The 23,919-nt window shown below is 35.7% G+C and overlaps 2 protein-coding genes across 3 annotated transcripts; both read right to left on the minus strand.

Annotated features, from left to right (window-relative positions):
* Positions 1-7,831: 7,831 nt before the first annotated feature.
* Positions 7,832-11,044, minus strand: LOC107824514 (transcription factor GAMYB-like). Its single transcript, NM_001326135.1, is given in 5 exon segments — positions 7,832-8,303; positions 8,898-9,296; positions 9,392-9,914; positions 10,524-10,848; positions 10,977-11,044. Coding segments are annotated over 4 exon segments (1,425 nt in total). The 5' UTR covers positions 10,833-10,848; positions 10,977-11,044; the 3' UTR covers positions 7,832-8,109.
* A 1,807-nt stretch (positions 11,045-12,851) lies between these two features.
* Positions 12,852-21,197, minus strand: LOC107824513 (recQ-mediated genome instability protein 1). 2 transcript variants are annotated; one of them, XM_016651295.2, is made up of 8 exons: positions 20,518-21,197; positions 19,601-19,771; positions 19,370-19,515; positions 18,683-18,819; positions 16,497-17,077; positions 14,268-14,378; positions 14,074-14,202; positions 12,852-13,601 (listed from the first exon to the last, which is right to left on the minus strand). In XM_016651295.2, exons 1-8 carry the CDS (start codon positions 21,010-21,012, stop codon positions 13,437-13,439), a joined length of 1,935 nt encoding a protein of 644 aa, XP_016506781.1. In that variant the 5' UTR covers positions 21,013-21,197; the 3' UTR covers positions 12,852-13,436. The 2 variants fall into 2 exon arrangements, with proteins under 2 accessions (XP_016506781.1, XP_016506782.1); XM_016651296.2 differs by lacking the exon at positions 14,268-14,378.
* Positions 21,198-23,919: the final 2,722 nt, after the last annotated feature.

A 23,919-nucleotide genomic window follows, 5' to 3' on the forward strand; every position in this document is an offset into this window, starting at 1 on the left:
TTATTTAATGGGTTGTAAACTCTATGGCAAGTTTGATTAGTCGGGGTTGTAATATAGTAATCACACACAATTATCCACTCTATATCTCTTAGTAGTTTGAGTGGTTTTGCCCAATTTGGCTTTCTCAAGTCCAAATGGGTATTGCTCAAATCAAGTGATAAATGCTCAAGTCGGGTCTTACTATCCTAGATTTGACCATTTAATTGGGGCTATCAATTTCTTGAGTTCATCCCAATTCCTTGTTAGCCAAGTTTTCCTAGGCTTAGTCTCTCTTTCTCAAGTAGAGACTAAATCAAATAGGCACGAATCAATGTTTGCAACCATTAATTCTAGAATTCAAGCATAAACAACGCTAAATTTCACTAACCCAATCACAAATAAGCCCTAAAATTAAATACCCATTAAGTGCCCACACTAGAGTTGGGCCACAACCCTAGCTAAAGATTTAGCTACTCATGAAAAATAAAGAAATACAAGAAAAAATTAAGATAGAATACATAATAATTGATTAAACAAAGAAAATCTAATGCTTAGAAGTTAATCTAGTACAAAATTACTCAAAAAAGTAAAGAAAATGGCTCAGGTGCACTTCTGCAAACTAAACTTAACCTAAAAATGACAAAAAGTTCTATTTATACTAAACTGAAAATATCTGACAAAAATGCCCTTTCGAAGGTTGTGCGGCTGCATAATTCTGGTACGGTCCGCACAATGAGCTTCTGAGACCGCACAATTATCGTGCGGTCTGCATTCTTGGAAACTTGGACTTGGAACTTCAGGGCTTCTGCAGTCCACATAAAAATGAGTGTGGTCGCGCTTCTGATTGTGTGGCCGCACAAAAGTGATGCGGTCCGCACTTCTTTACTTTCCAGCTCTCTGATTCTTAAATCATGTGGTCCGCATAATAATGAGTGCGGCTGCAGTTGACATCCTACGGCCATACAATTTCGGTGCAGCCCGCAATCCTTCAGTTGGCTCAAAGACTATTCTCTGAATCTCCCCTCTACGGCCGCACTAAAATTGTGCGGTCCGCACTGCTGGCCTTTTTGCCCTGTTTTGGTTCTTGTTTACTTTTGACTCCTTTATGAGATGATTTTGACTTCTTTGGCTCGTTTCCAAATGTTCCTGCAAGTAAGCACATTTCATTAATTTTCGGGAATACCTTTAAGCATTTCTAAGCTAAAACACAAGTAAAAGAGAGCAAATAAGCGGTCAATATCCTTACTTATCACCCACCTAGCTTTAGCATATTGAAGTTATGCATGTAGCTGAGTGGGTTATTGACTGTGAGTCATCGCCTCCTGCTCACTTTACTGCAATCGGGCCTCAAGCTCGGCCACTTCAGCAGCCTTCTCGGACATGAGTCCTTCTTTATCAAGGATAAGTCTTTGAAGAGGTTTGGAAGAGAGGAAGTTGTCCTGCAAAATATATATCAAAGTTAGAAACCCAGTTATAGAAGATGAATAAAAACAAATAGTAAGAGAACAAGCACGGTACCGCTGTCGCATTGTGCATAGCATTATTCAACATACACTCTTTGGAAAGAGAGTGTATTTTCTTCTTGTCTTTTATTGAAGCTAGTGACTTCAAATAGTTGGCAAGCTCTACCGGCCTAGACAGTAAATGACATTCCTTTGAAACTGAGAGAGTGACTCTCCTCCTCCCTAGGGGATCTAGAGAATGGGTGAGTAGTTGTGTCCCAAATTCCCGTGGTTAAGGGACTAGGAGGGGAGACATCCTCTTCTCGGGTGCCTACGGCAGATGGAGGAGATGCAGAAGTTGTTAGTGAAGAAGGAATAATTGGTGTAGAGCAAGATGAAGCTAATAGTGTTGTAGTTTGAGAAGTAGCTACAATAGAGGCAGTGATGATTATTGGTTGCTCATCAACCAAAGGCAGAAGAGACCCGGTGTTCGACCTCATAAGACCTGAAGTAGCAACTCGGACTAGAAAAGGAGAATCGGCATTCTCCACAAATCAATTTCTCTCCAGAGCGCTCGGACCTCACCATCGGTTGGGGTTCTAAGCTCTCCATATTAAGCATTATATTGAGCTGATGAAGATCATTATCTCTGTTCAAGGGAAGCCTCTTTATCATTAGCTTCCCCGTCATCGATATAGCTGTGGCCGGCTCGGGCGTGGACTTCTTTATTTTCTTATTTTTATTTCCAACTGAGGAAGAACACCGCCTTTTTGGTTGCTTGTTATCTGGTTGGGGACTCCAGGAGGAAGCACCCATACTGGAGGCAGATCCAAGGGCACCGCTCTGAGTAAGAGCCTCCTCCAACAACCTCGCAACCTCCACAGGATCAGTCAAGAGGCAGGTAATAGAACCTTGTGGGAGTCCTAAATCAAACAAAAAGGTATGGTTAGCAAAGTTTGCTTATGGATATGCAGAGGCAAAAAGTAGAGAGAATCCGTTTATCGTGGTTCTTGGCCTTCCACCCGTACTTGGGGGCCAACTCCTTCCACCGACGGGTATCTGGTATAGTAATGTCCAGAATCCTCTGAACCCATTGGTCCAAGCCTTCAACCCATTGTGGTGTCCGCTGAGTAGCTGAAAGAATGGAAGTAAAAGGGTTACCAATGACATGGAACAAAATTTTACGAGAAATATATAGATTATAAACTTACATGAATGATTCCATGATTCGGGAAAAGAGGGAGTTATGTCCAGGATGATGTCCCTGGTAGCAATGATGACAAATTGCTCCATCCACTCGTGGTTATTGTCATTATTCATACTGGTAAGCAGAGCATAGTGGCGACACTTGCTGAAATTTATTACTCCCCCATGGAAGATTTTACGGGAGTAGAGGTTCATCATATGTGCCAGGGTTAGGGTTTTTCCCGTCTGCGTGCACAGGTGGTGCAGACAAGCCACAGTTTGCCACACAGATGGTCCTACTTTGATTGAGCCAAGCAGACTTGCTACCGATGGCATAATTTCAAGATCATGGGGTCAAGTCCCCCGCTCAAAGAAATTGGTCCCAAAGAGAAGGGGTACGTAAAGAAATAAGCAAAACTCTTTTTGGTGAAGGTGAACCGCTCCCCCAGGTCAGGAGCAATGATGTTTAGGCCATGACAGTTACATTCATCCTTCATAGTAGGAATACCGGAAGGACGAATAGAAGAGGGGTACCTGCTAACAAGCCAAGTTCGAGGATTCGTGGAAGGGAACTTCTCTTGAAAGTTGTTAACAATGCTTAAGTGTTTAGGAATGATAGTATTCACCGTAGGAGGATCAGTATCAACATCAACCTCCCTATCTTTGCTTCTCTTCGGGCCTCCACCGAAGAGAAGACCAGAGTTTTTAAAGGACTCAGTGAAAGAAGCCATGATAATAAAGAATTTATAGGATAAGAGCAAAGGAAGTTGGAAAGAGACGAAAGCAGAAGAAGATTGAAGAGCAAAGAAGATAATGAACTTATGACGGTTTTGGAAGTGAAAGAAGTAAAATGATGAGTATAAGTAAAGATATAGATGGCAGAAATCGTGGTCATGATTACCTCGAGAACCGGCAAAAATATTATTGAATCGTGGGGCAACATGCGTTTGACGTATTAAATGCGAGGAGACGTGCGTCTTATCAAATGTCAGAGATTGTTCAGAGGGCTTCAAAAGCATTTCCCACCAAGAAAGGAATCTTCACCAACTTCCCCGTGACACAAAGATATGTCATCGAAAAGCAGGGGGACTATCTGTATAGGGTAAAATTAGTTTATATTAAATGACTAAATGATAGCATGACACATGAAACCAGAAACAGGCGAAAGACAAGTCGAGTAAGAATTAACACCAGGACAACAGCTGCAAATGGTATCGGATGGACCGCGAAGGGAGCAGGTCGAAAGTTTGTCACCAGACGACATTTAATAGAGAATATTCCTTAATATTAAATGGGTAGCAATATTCCTTAATATTAAATGGGTAGCCGTTGGAGAGAATTATGGCACTCATGGCCTGTCGTTAGACATTCATCAATGGCCCCATTTATTGTAATTTAAGAGGGACTTGATCCTAGGATCTTATTTCCTATGTATAACTACAAATATTGACTTCAATAACCATTGTAGGGACACGAAATCTCTCGCAAAACTTATGCTATACTTTATTCTCAAGCTAAATAGTATAACTTTACTTTCTGTCTGATATTGCCCTTACTGTTGTCCTCGAAAGCATTGCTCCCGAAGCGAGGCTTGTCATTTCCTTTGATTTTAAGGCTAAGTCTTATTTTTAATTTAATTTATTTATCATTTTGGATCAAATCAATTTACTTTTCTGTAAACCACGCAACAAATTCAATTATACCATTTTACGGGTAAACAGAAGAACAAATTGATTATATTGCCAATAAAACAATTCCAATTTACTTAGCTTGATATTGAAGAATTTCAAAGATGGGTGACTACAATCCGAACAACCCATAACTCTTGTACATATTTTGGACCTTAAATTCTTTAAGATGACCTCAAAAATTCTTGGAATGTTATGCACACAAATTGCAGAAAAATGAGCTATACTTTTCCAGATAATAATCAAATATATGGTCTGTCCTATGGGCATATGGGCATTACGCGAGCAAACTTTGGCGTATGGTACAAATAATAAAACAATAAAAAGCATACACCAACGTCAAATTAACATAAAGTTTCAATATAAAGTACCAAAATACAATGACAGAGAACATGAAACATGCATATCATTCCGTCACTAACTAGCCGGTGACATACACAGATTATCCGTATAAGAATGTTGGCCAGCAGATTAATTATTTTTGGCCGATCAGACAAATACCCAGGGTCTATCAGAAACAGTCTTTCTGTCGGTGGCGAAGTCAGAAATTTTTTTAAAGGTGTTCAAACTTGAAAGAAGTAAAAAAAAAAAAAAACTCCGAGAAAGGGTGTTCAATATATGTTATATACCTTTAAGATCTAATATTTTATCTGTATATGTAGTGTAATTTTTTGACGAAGGATGGTCAATTGACCACCCTTATCATAATGTAGCTTTGCCCATGCTTTCTGCCCTTTCAGCGTAGGAGTAAGGCTGCATACATTCTATCCTTCCCAGACCCCACTTGTAAATTACACTGGGTTCTTGTTGTTGTTGGCCGATCAGCCAAATGTATAACTTGAAAACTTCACTGTATAGTTGTTCCCGAAAATAATAGCCGGATGGGTACTATATAATATACATATTCATACATAATACTATGTTTATTACTATATAATATACATATTTTGCATATTATTATATAATCAGTGTATATTTTTTATATATTTAACTAACGGATATAATTATTTTTGGACTACAGCCAAACGTGTGACTTGCCCAAATAATTATCCTCCTATTCATTAGCACGCCCATTAAGTCAAGCAAAGTTAAGCCAAGTCAAACTTCTAGTTTTTAAGTCCCATTGTTAGTTCAATAGATATTTTGTATAGTTTTCTCTTCTTATTTTTTTATTGAGACCCGATTAACCTATTTTTTTGTTGTATAAGACTCATTAAAGGTTAAACACTAGCACCCCATTAGGATTATTTTTCATTCGAATGGCTCGAATTCGAAACTTCTAGCTAAAGGTGAATAAGTTTATGAAACAACATATTTTTACTAAATACATAAGTTTTCATCACCACATAATATATATTAGTTTAGACAACATTAGTAATAACATAGAATATAGAGAAATATTAGAATTACAACTGAGCCTGCTTGAAAACCCAGAACTAAGTATTTTAAATAGCGAAAATTTTAAGAATTTCCTTCTCTTTGAAATAGAAAGAATTAATATTGAAATAGAACAAGAAAAAGATTATATCAAAACAATCAGAAATAAGATAAAATATATTCCATTAGGATAAAATATATGTTAAGACAACATACTTTAGCTAAACGAATAGCTTTTAATTATTAGATTTTAGGTAAAAAAAAATACAGAGAAAAGAAGAATTAAAGAAAATATTACATAAAATCAAGACTTTACTATATAACTTGGTTCTCTATTGATTATTAGATCTGATGTTTCTATTTGTTTAGCTAATTCTAGAGTTGTAAAAAGTGAAGACGAAGGTTCATCAAGACGAAGACTAAAATATAAGTCAGAGTTGCCACAAGACTTTCAAACCTTAATAGCAATGGGACCAAATCCTTATAATTTTACAAATAAAATACATAGCTTAATCACAGGCGAAGATCCAAATAGTGGATTAGTAGTATTACAGAAAAACGCTTTAATAAAATTAGAACAATTAAGTATAAGCAGTTGGTTTCATATAAAAATGTTTTTAAATGATTATTTTTATTATTGTATTATTAGTGGAAACGCTTTTAATCAAGATCTAGGTAAAAAATTATTTAATAAACTACCAGGAATTTTAGGAAGAGAAATAAAAGAACAATGGTATAAAAGAGAGGGAGTAATACAAAATCCAAATGTAAATCGTATATTTTGTTTTTTAGAAGAATATTATTTAGATGCATATGCATAATTTAATTTTGTAAACTCACATCGATAACATCCTCTATTAAAAGGTGTATTAGCCACTGTATCTGGACTGCGTCTTTTCTTTCTGTAATAAGGTTGGAAAATGGTTGTTTTTATTTTATTTTAATAGAAGATAAAAGGAAATAAGAAGAAATAATAAGTGAGCAATTATTGGCTAAAAATATAATAGAAACGTTTCCCTACCTAGTACTTACAAAGTAATTCAAAAAGAAGAACGAAAAGGTCTACTTTATGACATCATAAATATACTCCAAATTTAGTAAAGACAATATCACCTGCATTTATGCGAGATTCCGGATAAAGAATGATGTGATCCAAGTCTTATTAATTATTAGGTCTTATCATGAAGAATCAAAATACAAAATTAATATTATTATTTAGTGACTAAGACTCGATGAGAGCCAGAAATATAATTTAGATGATGTAAAAAGTTTTTTTTCTACTGCTCCTTTATTCCATTTCATATAATACTTTCTTCTTTTAGTATAAATAAAAAAGATTGATATATTTTTATATTTAATAATTTTTTAATTATAATATTCTTATTTTACCTTTAATGGCGATCTCTTATAAGAATGACATGACATGATTAAGTAAAGAAAAACCCAAAAATCCAACTCGTAGCGTGCTACACACTCTAACTTTACGTGCAACGTATTACTCTATCCTTGTTTGTGGTGAAATTAGTAGCCCTCTTTGTCCATGTGAGACCCGCGTCCAGCCCAAATTATTTGGCGTATATATTGAGTATATTATACAGAAAAATTGAATTTTAGAAAAGTAAAATCAAAAAATACAACATTAAACCTATACAAAAACCGACCCTAACACCAATTTCCTTCCCCTAATCTGACTTGTTTTAACCACAAAGCTTTGTTTAAGGCATAATAAAACTTCGAAGAATTAGCTGATTCTCATGTAAATGTAATAGAATCCAAAACATCTGAATTCTTTGATTAATTTTGTGTGTTCTTTCGTTTATCTTATGTATTCACATCAGGCAGCGAAGTCCATTTCTTATTCCAGAATTCTTCATATCGAGCTGAAGTATCGAACTCGATCCTATGATCCGATGCATACTCGAGAAAAAGAGTAGTCCAGTGTACAGAGTACCCCGCATTCATGCAAGGTCAGGGGAAGGGTCGCACACCTAAGGGAGGTGATGTAGGCAGTCTATCTTAATGCAAGCATTAGTGGCTGATTTCACAACTCGAACATGTAACCTATAGATCACACAGAGACAACCCTACCGTTGCTCCCAGGCTCCCCTTCAAATCCGATGCATATTCTTGACAAACTATTTTTGGTTGGGAGAATCAATGTAACTCAAAAAAATTCCATGATTCATAGGAATCGTACACAACAGATAATTAAGCCAACACAATCGAGTGGCCAATTATCATTAGACCTACATATTAACCTAAAGTTTTTTTAAAAAAAAGTAACAACAAAATCCAAGAATCTTTGCTATTTACTTAGCGGTCTTTTTTTATGAATATAAATGTCTTAATTTACTAGTTCTAATTAACCAAAAAAAAAACAAGCACGTCACTACAATAACATGCTCCAATTTTGCCATATTCATGAATTTGAATTTTCATCAGCCTGATTTTGAGCAATGTGATTGTATTTGGTCACATTCGAAAGATTGGCCATTAGAAGTATTCTGCTCATCATTTTCATCATTACACCAATCAGGAACTGGTACTCCTACTGGAAAATTATCAAGAAATCTCATAATATCCTCATCCACTTGATTAGCCAGCTCTAATGAACCTTCCTTTGTTGTTATCCCTATATAAATGAAACAATAATTAAAGTTATTCAACTTCTAAATGAATGAAATATAAGAAAGAAAGTAATATCACTACAACCTTGAAGTGTGTGTATATACACACAGTGTAACTTTAGTTTTACACGATCAGTTTAACTTAACATGTTATATATAGTAGGTTACTTACCATTTACTAAAGCCTACAAGTTACCAATATTGAATGCTTATAAACTTTGATTGAGAATTAATTCAAATAGCCGCTCATTCAAAACTAAAAATAGCTGGCAAATGTATAATATAATTCACTTATCATAAATCATGTATATTCCATGTATAATCTATGTATATTGGCTAAAAAAAGTTAACATTGAATTTGGCCGGCTATTTGTGAAAAAATATGTGGAAAAATTGTACATTGTCAGTGCACAAAAGTTAACCTACACAATCAAGAAACATACAACAATAGGTAACTTTTTATAATAACCCTAATTTGATAACCTGAAAAATGTTACAAAGACCTGATACAATATATTAAAATATATTGTAGTATGAATATTTTTTATGTCAGTGTATATAAGTTAAGTCCAATTAATGAACAATATTGGAGAAATTACCTGAGGATGAATTGAGAGAGCTGGAGTCTTCAGAATGCTTATTTGGGGTGGCATTATCACCACCTTCTTGAGCAAAACTAAATGTTGATTCTTCAGTTAAAATAATATCTTCTGCCTCTTCACTTAATCCATATTCTTCCCACACCAATTTCCCTTTAATAGCCTCGTTTTCAATTGGACAATTCTCTTCTATTTTCTCAACTCTAGTTAAAGCCTGAGACTCCTCTAACAAATCTTCCAATAATCCACTGTTTCCTCGCGATAATCCAGGATTAATATCATAATTATCAGCACCATCACTTGATGTTGTATTCATAAAATCACTCCCTGTATTCCTAGAACATGTTTTAGTCTCAGGCATGGACGATTGGACTGAAGGGTTGTTTTGCACGCCCATTCCTGTTAGTGAAAATATAAGTACAGTTGAAAAAAAAGTATATAAAGAAAATAATAAATTATAACAAAAAATTTCAAGTTGAGGCGCGAATTAATACCTAAGATTAAACCATTTGGGTTCGAGGGAATCCCCGTAAAAGGTCTTGTAGTGGAGCCAAAATTTGGATAATTATGTTGAAGTGGTGGCACTGGCATTGAATTAGAGTAGCTCTGATTAAAATTATTAGGCACGGGTGCTACCATTGAAGAATGTTGTGAATTTCTTATCGATGATGCTAATGTTAAAGAAAGGCGAACTCGAGGGTCGCGAAAAAACTTGAGTTGGTTGTTGTTATTGTTATTTGTAAGATAAGGAGAAGGGTTATTATTGGATTGGTATTGATTTGAAATATTACTAGGTTTCATGGTTGAAGGATTGAAAATATCTAAAAGGGAAAGAGGGGGGTTATTAATGTAATTGGAATTTTGAGGATTATTATCAAATGGTGAAGGGATAGAAATATTTTGTTGGTTTAATTGTGGTTGTATGTCTTGAGGGTATATAGGCAAACCAGCTCTCTGCCTTCTTTTTAGCCTTGTATTCCAGTAATTTTTGATTTCATTGTCTGTTCTACCTGGCATCTGTTCATGGAATAAATACAAAATAGAATGAGACAATTTGATATTAAATGTAGAAGACAAACAATTCTTGATCTCAATGGCTACAACAGGAGTGATTTCAGATATAATACACAGGAAATTGATAGGAAGAGAACTAACTAGAACCATGTATATGTTGTTGCAAATCCAACTTTTAGAGTGGGCAGATTATTATTCTTTATATGTATGCCAAATTTTTTTTTCTCACATACATACAAATATAGTCTGAGATAGATGTAGTGAATTCTGTCAAACTTAAGCATCTAGTCTAGATTCGTCACTATTTAATTTATATTTATACATCCAAAATTTAGAATCACTGAATTTCGCTCTTTACATATGTGCCAATTTTTTCATACAATTAGTCTGAGTTAGATGCAACGATGGAACCACTTTTGTGACACCCTTCGTCGAAAAATGACATTCTATATTGAGAATTCCCTAACTTTTTCGTGTGTTTACTTCTTTAAATTTTGACACCCCTTAATGAAAATTCTAACTCCCGACTGATCAGACGCATGCAGATTGTGTCAAAAAAAGGAGATGAAGAACTTAAAACAGTACTACTATTTTTATCAAAGAATTAATAACCTGAGCAGCCATACGAGCCCATTTATTTCCAAGCTTAGCATGAAGTTCCACAATAAACCTTTCTTCCTCTAAAGAAAATGCACCTTTTTTAAGATTAGGCCTCAAATGATTAGCCCATCTTAACCTACAACTTTTCCCACATCTCATTAATCCTGAATTCCTTTGTACTGCATTCCAATTTCCTTCTCCATTTTTCTTCACATATTCCATTAAAATTGCATCTTCTGCTGCTGTCCATGGACCTTTTTTTAATACTTGCCTTGTCCCTCCATTATTTCTTGCTTTCAATCCTCCTCCATCTGGTGCCATTAATCCTTTTTATTTCCTGTCCAAAAGGAGAAAAAATAATAAACAACAAATGGAAATATTGAAAATTATTAGTGTTTCTAAGTTTGTGTCATGATATTACTAGCTAGTTCTTTGTATAAACATTGAAAAGTGATAGAAATTTACAATTCTTTATCTGGGGTTTTCTTCTTTATCTTCAAGAATGAATTTGGATGGAAAAATAAGCCAAAAAGGCTTTGTTTTTCTCTCTTTTTTATTTTTTTCTTTTAGTATATTTTTGTTGTTTATCTTGTATAGACAAAGATGGTGAGGGAGAATATGAGAGGGGGGGAGCAAATGAGAGAAGTTGAGAAAGAAGTGTGGGAAGAGAAGAAGTGAGAGAGTCGACGAAGAAGTTGGCAAGAATTTATAGGGGTGACCTTATATTTCGTTCCCGAGTTGTAAGTTCTATGCTTCAATTATTTTCTGAGGTTTCTTTGTCCACACTTTTATCTCTTTCTAATTCATGCTTTTCATCACTTCCCTTAATATGGCATTAGCATGTCCCAATATTCAGATACTCTTATTATTATTATTATTATTATTATTATTATTATTATTATTATTATTATTATTATTATTATTATTATTATTATTATTGTTGTTGTTGTTGTTGTTGTTGTTGTTGTTGTTGTTGTTGTTGTTGTTGGCATAAGTACCGATATTCTGTTTAACAAGGCTTGGGTACATATGAAAGAAAATTACCTGACATTCATTAGTGGGACCTGAACCAATTTTTATATATTGTTCCCTTTATTTTATTCATTTTATACGAAGATATTTGATTTAATATATGAACTTTTACTTATACTATGATTTATTAATAGTAGTCGAAGAAATATTTAAGGAATGATTGAAAAATTAGCTTAGATCCAAACTTGAACTCAACTTTCTTTTTTCACCAATATCCGCTTCTCATTATAGAAATTGGTGAAAGTCCTTTTCTTTTGTTGCAGCTTTCATAGTCCCACTCCTCCTCAAACCCAACTGGAATTGCATTGTCGTACCTTCATAACTTCATCCCGATATCCTGTCTTAAGGTTCTCCTGAACTAGTATATTAAAGCAGATTTTTGCTCGTCGCATTAGTCGAAAGCTATTTCTTTTGTGATTCCTTCTCTTACGGTCATATTGAAGTTTAACGTTTGAATAGTCAAACGAACTCAAATTTCTGGAAGTTAACGACAAAAATAGTTACAATATTAGTAGAATATCGGAGAATTGGGGTAATCTGACGGCTGACTGATTAAATTTAGTAAATCTCGTCAACTTCTTTCAAATTCACAATATATTTTCAGCTTTCTTCTTTATAATCTAAGCTCGAAACGAATTTATTGGTGACATGTCGACAATCAGATTTGGTTGTGAAAATCGTACTAAAAATCATAACAAGAGCGATGTGAGACATTTCGAGACGTCTCAAAAAGGAAAACACTTCATATGATTAAATTGCATTGGAAGAAGTAATAACTGTATGGTACAGTGTAGTAGTTAGGGTAATCTGACGGATAAAGTGATTAAATTTAGTAAATCTCGCCCGCTTCTTACAAATCCACAATATTTATTCTTTCTTTTGAGAAATAGCATAAAGGTTATTTTGACCTTTCACTGGATAATATTTCATCAAAATTCTACCCTTTGATTTCTACTTTTTCTAGAGCGAAAAGCACGAAGATGAAAATTTGACATTTTCTTGTTTGGTTGTACAGTAGTATTTTGCCTTTAGCAATTGTTTAGTTACTTTCTGCCTTTCGGGCATAAACGAATACACGTTCGATTGGACTTCGGGAAACTAATTTGGACTACAATGTTCAGTCCCGTATCAATAAAATCAGAAGATGTCCAAAGGCAGCTTACCAACAATGGAATTAAATTAGGATTACTAACATTACCTTAGCTTTTGCTCAGTCTCCGTCCCCCCCTAAAAACCCATCCTTCTCTTTCCTTTTGAAGGATAAAAGGAAAGAAAAGAGCAATCCAGTTCTTGCAATTGCTACCAGGATGAATTCAGCATTGTTTCCATAAACACGAGTATACACATCAATTGTCAATGTCAGCTCAGGAATATCAGGGAACCAGGGAAGTATTTATCCATCTCCAATCCTCCAGAGAATATAATATCCAGCCTCTCCTATCCTCTGAAGATAGAAGTGGATTGCGAACACAGGAAATAAATTGAACCTAGCTAATTGTAAGCAGCTAAGGATGAGGCCTCTATCTTCTCATGTTGCTGTAATGCTAACCTTCTATGTAAGGAATGACGGAAAACTCTCACTTACATTGTTGATTGTGCTGATTCACTGTGTTAGATATGACACCGCCCCAAAAGACTTTTGAGAAGTGATTTTATTGTTTGATTCAAGGCCAAATATATCTACATTTATGCTGTTACTTCTCAGGTCATGCATCATCTCATGCAACAACTTTCTGAATTGAGCAATGTGATGTAACTCACCTTGCTGATTCAAAATCTTAGGATAAACTGATTTTGGTGATAAGCCTGGGATTTCATGGACTATAATATCCACCATCAGCTCACGTGGTTTTGATGTTTCCCAGAGAACACGTCCACATGCATATCAGCACATCAAGGGGATAAATTGATGGTTTCTGGGTGAAGACGATGCGGTTGTGAAGTAGCGGGCTTTAGTCTTTTGAGAAGCAACCATGCATCAGAGGCAGGACACCCCTGGTTCATTTCAATAGCAACTGGAATTGGGGATTCTTCATTCAACTGTACAAGCATTATTCCCTGCAAGACACATATTGCCAAAAACATTCTCATGCACAGAGCATATTTGCTACGTCAAGTATTAATTTTAAAAGATCATAATCCTTCAGCAGGAAAACAGCTTGCGTCAATAACAATCAAGTTATCAATCCTAGAAATAATCATATATATTTTTATCTTTTCTAATAATTTTTTAACAGAAGAGTTAGATAAGGATCACTAGGTTGGGTTGACGGTGCAGAGTTTATTGTTCAATGTTATATATTTAATACATGCGTTGCCATGCCATTTATAGAAAATCAATCCTAGGACGCATTTTCCTTTAGTATTAGATATGTATTTGCATTGTACTTCTTGATCCAAAAGCACTTTTTATTACGTTATCTGCATTTACGGCTAGGTGAATTTTTATATAATAAACCAATACGAACTTAGAAGATTCATGTGGAGACTTCCATTAAGAAAAATCCCTTCACAAATAGCAGTGAAATACCTCAAAATTCACCAAGAATTTCTGAAAACGTTTCAGTGTCTCCTTCATGTCACTGATTCGTTTGCCATCTGAAGATTCAAGAGCAGCAGTAACCTCTGCAGGAGAAAACCCTATTTCCTTCTGCACAACCTGAAGTACCAAAAGACCAATAATCAGATTCTAACAGTCAGTGGATCCAATCTTCAGTAACTTACATCATGACCAATAAGGATCTCAGAGATGAGACTGCCATCATCAACATAAGCCCGAAGCTCGTATTTACTCCTCTGTCTATACTGAAATCCCTTCACACCAGTGAGAAAACACTGCAGATTTAAGCCAAATCCCAGTTTCTTATTAACCATGACAGATAATTCTACCCAGTTTTCCCAACTTTTTGGGCTAAAAATGAAAAGCAACGAAATCAATATCCAAACAACCTCAATCGCAATGGCTAAAATTACTAATTCTATTTGCAAAGGAAGTTGAGACGAAGCACAACGACAGAACAACAACAACGACCCAGTGAAATCCCACTAGTGGGGTCTGGGGAGGGTAGTGTATACGCAGACCATACCCCTACCCCGAGGGGTACACATTCCTCATTGACGTCGGCGTCACATGAGCATGGCCGACCCAAAGGGCACAGCCAAGTCCAAGACGAGCATGACCGTATAATCCCACATAGTGGGGTTTGGGAGGGTAGTGTGTACCTAGCCTTACCCCTATCTTGTAGAGATAGAGAGGTTGTTTCCAATAGACAGAAACGAACCAATAACACAAAAAGATACCATGCTAGAAAGAGGAATGCCTGCAACTAGGTTTTTCTTGATAGATTGCCATTGGTTTAACTAGACATACTTAAGCTGCTGTCGTACACAATGAAAATGATCCCATATGGCATGGAGCATACTGCGGAAGATCCCGAGATGTCAAAAGGACCATTGACTCGTTACAAGACCAAGAGCATCCAAGGATTGCACCTTTAGGAGCTACATGATCTTCAAGAAATGGTCAAAAGGTGTTCGGAGCCTTTTTGAGGATTCTTGCAACAAGTCCATGTTTGGAGGCTCAAGGATTGCATGGAACAAGCTTAGGAGAATATTGCTCGAAAATTGGAATAGACGCACCGCATCAGCCTAGAGAATTGGCACAGCATCTTGCACTGAAGCATGAAAATTACCTGAAAATCTCATCTCAGTGCGACGCGCTGAGGTTGAGCTATTGAGCCCGCATTTGCATTGGTCCATCAGTTGGCAATAGTTTTAAGTTTGAGCAATTTTCTCTTTTCTCGTCTTTATGTAATAGCAATAAATATTAGTAGACTCATCTTTTAGAGTAGCTTTTAACATATTGTGAGTTTGATACACCTCTGAGAGGTTGGAAATCTCTTTGTAGGGGTTGAACTACAGCATAACTTTCAAGGTTAATTCTTGACGGTAATTCTTTGTTCTTTTAATCTTTAGATCTTTAATTATTTGTTGTTGTTCTTTGGGGATGATAGATTTCTTATAAAAAGTTTTATCATAGACGTTCAATTAGGGTTTGTGAACCTATTCTTCAATCCATGTTTGACTTTCTATCTAGCTATTTTCATTAAACTAATTTATATCTATTATTCTGCTTGAGTGTTGAGGTGGATGTGTGGGCATACAAGGATGGATAAGATTAGGAATGAAGATATTCGAGAGAAGGTGGGCGTGGCCCCCGTGGAGGACAAGATGCGGGAAGTAAGACTCAGATGGTTCGGGCACATTCAGAGGAGGAGCATTGATGCACCGGTGAGGAGGTGTGAGCGACTGGCTGTAGTGGGCACGCGGAGAGGTAGAGGGCGACCTAAGAAGTATTGGGGAGAGGTGATCAGACAGGACATGGCGCGACTTAGGATTACTGAGGACATGGCCCTTGACAGGGAATTATGGAGGTCGAGCATTAAGGTTGTAGGTTAAGGGAAAGTTGTGAATATTTCTACAGCACAATAGAGTGAGACTAGCTAGTTAGGAGTTAGACTAAGAATATAATTGGTCGTCTATTGATGCAGGGCTTTACCTGCTAGTTTTACTATACCAGCCATTTATTTCGTATTTCGTATTATATATTTCATATCTCTTATATTGTTGTTATTTTATTATGCATTTTTATGGTACTAATATATCGGCTCATATTACCTTTTTGAGCTGAGGGTCTCCTGGAAACAGTCTCTCTACCCTTCGGGGTAGGGGTAAGGTCTGCGTACATATTACCCTCCCCATACCCCACTTGTGGGATTATACTGGGTCGTTGTTGTTGTTGTATTCTGCTTGAGTGTATCCCAAAATCGATTCAGACAGATTACATCCAAGTGAAAAAGGCTTAGCTGATTAAAGTAAGAAAGAAGAGCCACAATGAACTTTCTAAACAGCAGCATCAGAGAAGTTGATATCAAGAGGGAAAACACAAAATACCTTAATTTTTCCTGTAACAGTGGAAGCACTGCCATTCATACCAGCCTTCTTAGCAGACAGACTAGCTAAGTAAGTGAAAGGGTTTTCATTGTCTCCAGAAAGTATAATCGGATGTTCCAACTCATCAATCAAATCAATTTCCTCAACGTCAATTGTTGCAGTAGACAATGAATCAGGCTCCGTATCTTCATTATGGCTCGTGAGAGAGACAGGAATGCTTTCTCTGCTCTTGCCACTGGCAGGTGTGGCAGGGCCATTTCTAACATCTGAAAGAAGTTCCTCCACTTCCATGGGGGAAGAAGACAAAAGGATAGGTTCATTATGTTCCCCTCTAATTGGAACACCAATGTCTTCGGTGGCCATGTCAACATGACTACCTGCATCAGATGAAAAGCTAGGCCCAGTATCCTTCATATTGAAGGGGACAGAAACAGCTGCAGTAGATGGAAAATTTGGTTCAGCATCTCTCCTGTTAACAGGAGTGGTAATCACCGTCGCAGATGGTAGCCCAGGTTCAGCATTTTCCCTATAACTGGGACGAATTTCTTCTACTGCAGAAGTAGCAACGCCAGACGCTGTTCCTGCACTCCATCAAAGCGAAAGTTTAAAATATAGAAAGGTCTACTATTACAGTACAAGTTCTTTTGATGAAACTATCAGCCTATTACAGTACAACTCCTGTGAAGTTAGAAGTGAAACAGTTTGACACCCTCTCCTCTAATTCGGCATAATTTCTTCCGCATCTTAAACATTTAATCTACTAAATGTCTAAATCAAGTCATATCATACTTTCTCCTACAGCACCCATTTACCAACAACCAACATGTGTTTAGGCACCTACACCCCCCACCCCCCCAAAACCCACACACGCACCTGCCGGAAAAAAAAAGAAATAAACATATTCCATCCATTTCAATTTATATGACATACTTTGACTCGGCACGGATTTTAAGGGGAAAAAAAGAAAGAAAGAAAACAAGCATAAAGAGTAAAAGTTTTGTGAAGCATTAATGTAGCTATAAAAGTTTCTCATTAAGGGTAAACAAGGTAAAATGAAAAGTTTAAAGTTAAATTGTTTCCAACTATAGAAATGTGCTATTCTATTTGGAACGGACTAATAAGGAAGTGTGTCATATATATTAAAAAGGAGGGAGAACATAATAATGAGTAAACTCTCACTTAAAGGATTTGTCAAGATACAAGCAACACCCTAATTCATTTCTCTTTCCTTTTTGACATAGGAATAAAAATTATATGGCCTTAATTCTTTAAGCTTATCAACAAAGACAAAAGATAAACCAATTAATAACAACAGAGATGTGTTCACACGGATATGATAGGTGGAAACTGACACCAATTAGCCAATCAACTATGCCTCCATCCCAAATTAACTAGGCCGGTTATATCAATCATCTAGATCCACTCCGCTCTATTCGGGCCCATTACATCCAATAATAAATGATTTGTCTTTTCAGCCTGGCCACTGTGGTAATATGAATAGCCCAGTTTAAGCAGTTGCCAACTTTACCACTTGGAGAACAGCACTTAAGAGGATTAGAGTATGGTATTGGGCAAATTTGCTCAAAGAATCAAGAGAAGCTGCCTTTTGACACATATGGCTAATTTTCTGGTCATACCTTTGTTGTCAAAATTGTTCGGCTTTGGTTGTGAACATGGAACAAACCAAGCTTTACAAATAGCTTGTAACATCATTAGCAAAAACATATACTGTAACTCATTCTTCTAGGATCAATTCCTCTGCTCAAACAGATAGAACGCTACCCATCTGTAATCGATAAAATTGCACTCCAAATGGACCAAACAAGGGCCATCACCACTAGATGATGCAAGAGGATATCTAGAACTTGTTCCATCTTGTGGCACCACCTTAGCTATATCATTGTGGAATTAAATCTTCATCAGATTAACACTAAACTATGGGGGGAAACCCAAAAACTAAAGCTTCAAACACAAGTTTGTGCGGAGAGAAGCAATCGGAATAAATATCAGCTTCTCTCTGATCCTAAAAGTCATAAGACCAGCTTAACTATAAAAGCCAAAGTAGCACACCGAAATGTTTTTCCACTTTAAAAGCAACACTAAAAACAAACTAAAATATGCACATGCAGTACATATACCCATATCCTAGAGTAACTGCAAATAAACTTTTTAGGGTAGCAAAGTACCTTGCTGATGAACCTGAAAAGGGATACTGCTTTCTCTTGAGGCAGTATCAGTGTGCTCTGGAGCAGTAACACCTTCTGGTGGCCAAGCAGCTTTAGCAGCTCTAGTTGCCAAAGGAGGAACCACTCCAGTCCTTGTTCTGGCATTGGCCATAGATAGAGTAACTAAATCACCAAATGCGACCAAGTTGTTTCTTGCATAACACTAATAAAATCATGACATGACTCTTTATCACTCATAACAAGAGGTTATAACTGACCAACTATAAAGTCTTTACCAGAAGGTCAAAAATCAAAAATGGATGAGGAAGGGGGAGGTCAAAGAACCACTTAGCTAAGGTACAAAGAAACAGCTCTTAACTTTCACCTATAAGTTAAGATATCAGAGTCTTTCATTGACGCTAATTTACATCATAATTTTTAAACCACAAAAGAATAGCCCCTGAAAACTATTGACCATCATCAACAACAACTACTACTACGCCTTAATACTATTCAACTATTTGAATCCTCGTTATCCATTTAATTTCGTTCCAATATTCAATCATTTAGGGTCCTCCACCACTAGCAGCGACCATCAACCTCTGCCATTTAAGTGAACACAACACTTACCTATGGCATCTAGTAGCAGAATCAGAAATTGGTAAATGAGATCTAGACAAAAATTGTTTTCTTGGTACTTAGACATACCTTTTCCCCCTTGGTGGCTTATTTATTTCATTAACTAGCCGCTGTCTTGCTTGTTCTAACTCCTCCACCATCCCGCCCAGGACCTCAATTACTTCAGGAACCAACATCAGAAGTCCATGCCTAACATGAACATTACAGATAGCAACCTGCAAAATGCAGCAGAAATGTAGATAGACTTATAAACTACTCCACTAAAAAGCTAATAAACAACATGGTATTCCTCAGATATACCTTCAGCCCTGAAGGAGCCAGAACATCAAGATCTTTTATAGGCCTGTACTCCATCCCAAACACACGCTGAATGCCATCAGTCATGGACAATTTCAGACATCTCTTTATTCCAGCAGCTGCTTTCTGGTACCTATCTCGAAGAGGACAACTGATATTCACAATCTCATCTACCTTAAGGAGCAAGGGGATGCAACACAAGAATAGTCAGAGTCATATTCAAGGTATAGTTTATCCAAAATTAAGGAAGCTTCTGGTGTCATATTTAACTATCAAGAGAGTCCTTTGCAAAATGGAAACAGTGAAAAAATGCTGTGAAAGAAATCAATAAGCAAATGCAATTTCATTTCATAACCCATAAAATTCACGATTTGAACTTTATGGGTTTTGAGTTCGGGATTCTATCACAACTAATTTGACTTACTGGGTTCGAAGTCAAACTATTTATACTAAATTAATTTAAAAAATTACACATATAGAGGGTCTGAGCCAAAGATATTGCATTTAGATGAACCCACAAGTAACACTATAATGGGTCAAAGATATTTACACAATCAAGTCACTATATTGCATGTAACTCCATTTAATAGCATCGATTGATAACTTATATTAAATGGCAAATAACTTGCTATGGCAGGTTAAATTACACTAATGGTGTAAAAAATTCATTATAGTAAGTATATATAACTTAAACTCTTTCCCTATGAGTTCATATGTTCTTTGCATTTACGGTGGAAACAATATTTACAAAATCATGTCACTTAAAAGATAATGCATGTAACTCTATTTAATATCATAGATTATTAACTTATAATAAATGGTAATTAACATGCAATAACAGGTTAAATTACACTGATGTAAAAATAAAATTCATTGCAATGATCGTCATTTTATATAAATTAAACACTTTTCACCATTACCTGAAGTACAAAAGGTCCTTTAAGATCAACCAAATGCAACTTAAACACATCCCTAGGAAGCATCCCCGCGCCACAATAGTTCATATCCGAGTACAAAAACTGCTCGAAACAAAGCTTCGCCTTCGCATTATCATCCAATCGCGTAAACTCTCGAACCGATCCTTCAAGCCCTCTAACGCAAGATTCTAACCAATCCTTCCGTAATCTTAATCCTAACCCTTCCAATACCCTACCAATACCACAATCCGCAGCAACAGCAACGGCGACGTCAAAAACATCGATGTTTGGTGGTTCGTGGTGGTTAGGTGTAGGGTTTGGAGAACTGGACGAACTTAGGGTTACCGATTGAAGGCTAGTAGAAGATTCTAGAATTTCTATTTCAATGTTGTTGTTGTTGCTAGGGTTTTCATTTTCTTCGTTGTTGTTGAGGAGTTGTTGAGGTTCGTCGTCTTCTTCATCGGAGGAACAGATGATTTGGTGGCGTCTTCTGCTCATCGTTTTTCGATTCCGGTCTCTTAAAAAATTTCCCTCCAATTTTTGTTTGCGTTTTCAATTGTAGCTGCTTGAAATGGGAGGAGGGAAGCAATTTGGGCTGCAGTGGCCTTTTCCTAGTTCTGGGCTGTGTTTGTTTAAGAGCCCCTTTGGACATACACTAGGGACCATGCTCCCCGCTTTCTTTCTGTGGTTACTATTAGAACACAAGTCAAGGAACTTAAAACCACAATATAAACACCCTTTATTTACTAGTTTTGGAGTTTTCGCCCTTTGCTTCCGGCTTTGATGAGAATCTTTTTACTTTTTTCCAAAATTGGTGATTGGCTATAAAATTTTGGAAAATTACTAGTTATGTTCATTTAATATATTTATAAATAGCTCATTTCAAAAACTGGTCAATTCATAAAATATTACTAATCTTAACCAAATATTAATAATATTAGCCAATTAGCTATTTGTAGCAAAAGTCCCCCCTCGGGGTAGGGGTAAGGTCTGCGTAGTCACTACCTTCCTCAGACCCCACTAGTGAGATTTCACTGGGTCGTTGTTGTTCTTGTTGTTGTTGCTATGTGTAGCAAAAAAAGGTCAAATTTTTGCTTGTTTTTTTGAGTGGGTGTTATTAGAATAGATTGAGTACATCTTAAGGAGCTTGAATCTCATTTTTGGGATGATTTGGTGAAGTTTTGAGGTGATTTGAATTGAAAATTCGAAGTAAAAACTGAACATGAAAAAAAATATGTGTATCATTTGTGCATCACATATGTATCACATGTATAGCCATTTATACATGTGTATGAGATACATGCGTGATACATGTTTGATAATGTGTCGCTCAAGAATGTTTTGAACTCAATTTAATTACGAATTTTGATACAAAACCAGTCCAAATCACCTCCTCAAATTTTGTATATTGACTTATCTATATGTTTTCAATGAATTCCAACTATACCCATTGAAAAAGTTCCTTTTTTTGCTTAGATTTTTGGAATATTGTATTTTTTTTTTTTGTATTTCATCACCTTATTTGCTACCTCATCCATGAAATTTCCTTTTCGTCTTGCATCTAATGTCTCTAATCACGCTTAAAAATATGGAAGGAGATTTTTGCATGTGATTCTTTGAGAGAAAGAACTTTTATTTATTTGGTTTTTCAATTTTTTTATGTGCTTGGCTCGTTTTGGTAAGTCTATGACTAATGGTTGGAAGTTGATAAGTTGACACTTATTTGGGATATTTGTGTAAGTTTCTCTAATATTTTTAATTTTCACTTGAAGATGAATTTTGAAAAATTTTAAAAATTTGAAAATTTTGAAGAAACTGTTTTTCAAAATTTTCACTCAGATCTCTCACAAAAATTCAAAAACAACCCAAAATTATATTCATGTTCAAACATAACCCTAATTTAAATATCATTTTCACTTGAAAAAAAATTATTTTCTTTAAAAAAATTACAATTCTTATGTCGAAACACCTACTAAGAAGGGTGAAGTTCCTAACTAAGTAATGATAAATAAAATAGGGGATTTTCAGAAATCACTATAGTTTTGAGGCTATTTACGCGGCGCAACAAAACGTGTGTTGCTAGTAGCTTATATTTTCTGTAATCGTGCGCGCGCTTAAGGCTATATTCATTATATTCGTTCGCGCAACGAATACAGCATGTGTCTACTGTATTCGTTCGCGCAACTAATACAACTTGTATCACTGTATTCATTTGTGCAACGAATACAATCAAAAGCGAAATACAAAAATACATGGGTGTGTATATGGATATAAATATTGAGAAATACATTTTATATATAAACCAGAATACATATGATCCATACATTGAGTTATACGTACAACCTATGAAAAACCGAATACAATCAATACCGCCTATGAAAGACTGGATACATGCTAGAAAAATGCATTCAGTGAAAATCAGAATATAATTATCAAATAGCTCAATTATACATTGTATCAAAAAGCAACAACATCGATAATAAAGTAAAATACAATCAAATACAACTACATTCTCAAACATATACTATATGAAAAAATATCAAAAATAGAATTGTTAAGTCATTACTACTGCAACATGATCAGAAAATATATTGTATTAGACTGTATTCAAAATATAATTTTTCATGTTCGAAATCAACGAGTCATGAAGAGAAACCATAGACACCGGAATCTAGAATTATACAAGGATACAAACAATAAAAAATATATTGTATGCAAGTTGTATTCACTTGTATAATAGAATTTAAGTTGTATCCAAATTAAAAAAAATCATGTCGGAAGACAATTCAGATCTGTGAAAATAAGAGAATCTCATATCTCAAATGGAGAAGATGATTCAGATCACTACGGAGAATTCCGAAGCAAGAGAATCTTCTCGAACATAAATTGATCTGCGATGTTGAAATTTGATAGCGATTTATGTGAGTAATTGTTGGAGAATAACTAAAACATTTAGTCGGGTAATTCAATGATGATTTTATCGCCAGCGGTTCCATTTCCGATTGTATCTCCACCGGGGGCGATAAAATTGCTCAATATGATGTCTCATTAACTTCAGAAGAGAAATTAGAGAATTCATATAGATTAGGGACATGAATCGGCAGTTTAGAGGAAGTAAAAATGGAAGAAACATTGGTGGCGGCGGCAATAATATCATTGACGGAACCAGAAGTTGGAGAAGGAGTCAAATCTCCAGGAAGATAAATGAGGGTCTTGTCCAAGATAGGGTTAGAAATCCCCTTAGAGAGGGTATTTGCTATAAATCCAAAGTGTAGTTATGAATTATAACTACTTTAAATTGTATTTATGTATTGCAAATATAGTGTATAAGCTAGTTATGGGGTGTAAAATATACAACAAAATATGATTATAAAATAATATACATGTTAGACAAAGATGTATCCA

This window comes from Nicotiana tabacum, chromosome 8 (assembly GCF_000715075.1).
Source record: "Nicotiana tabacum cultivar K326 chromosome 8, ASM71507v2, whole genome shotgun sequence".
Lineage (NCBI taxonomy): Eukaryota > Viridiplantae > Streptophyta > Magnoliopsida > Solanales > Solanaceae > Nicotiana > Nicotiana tabacum.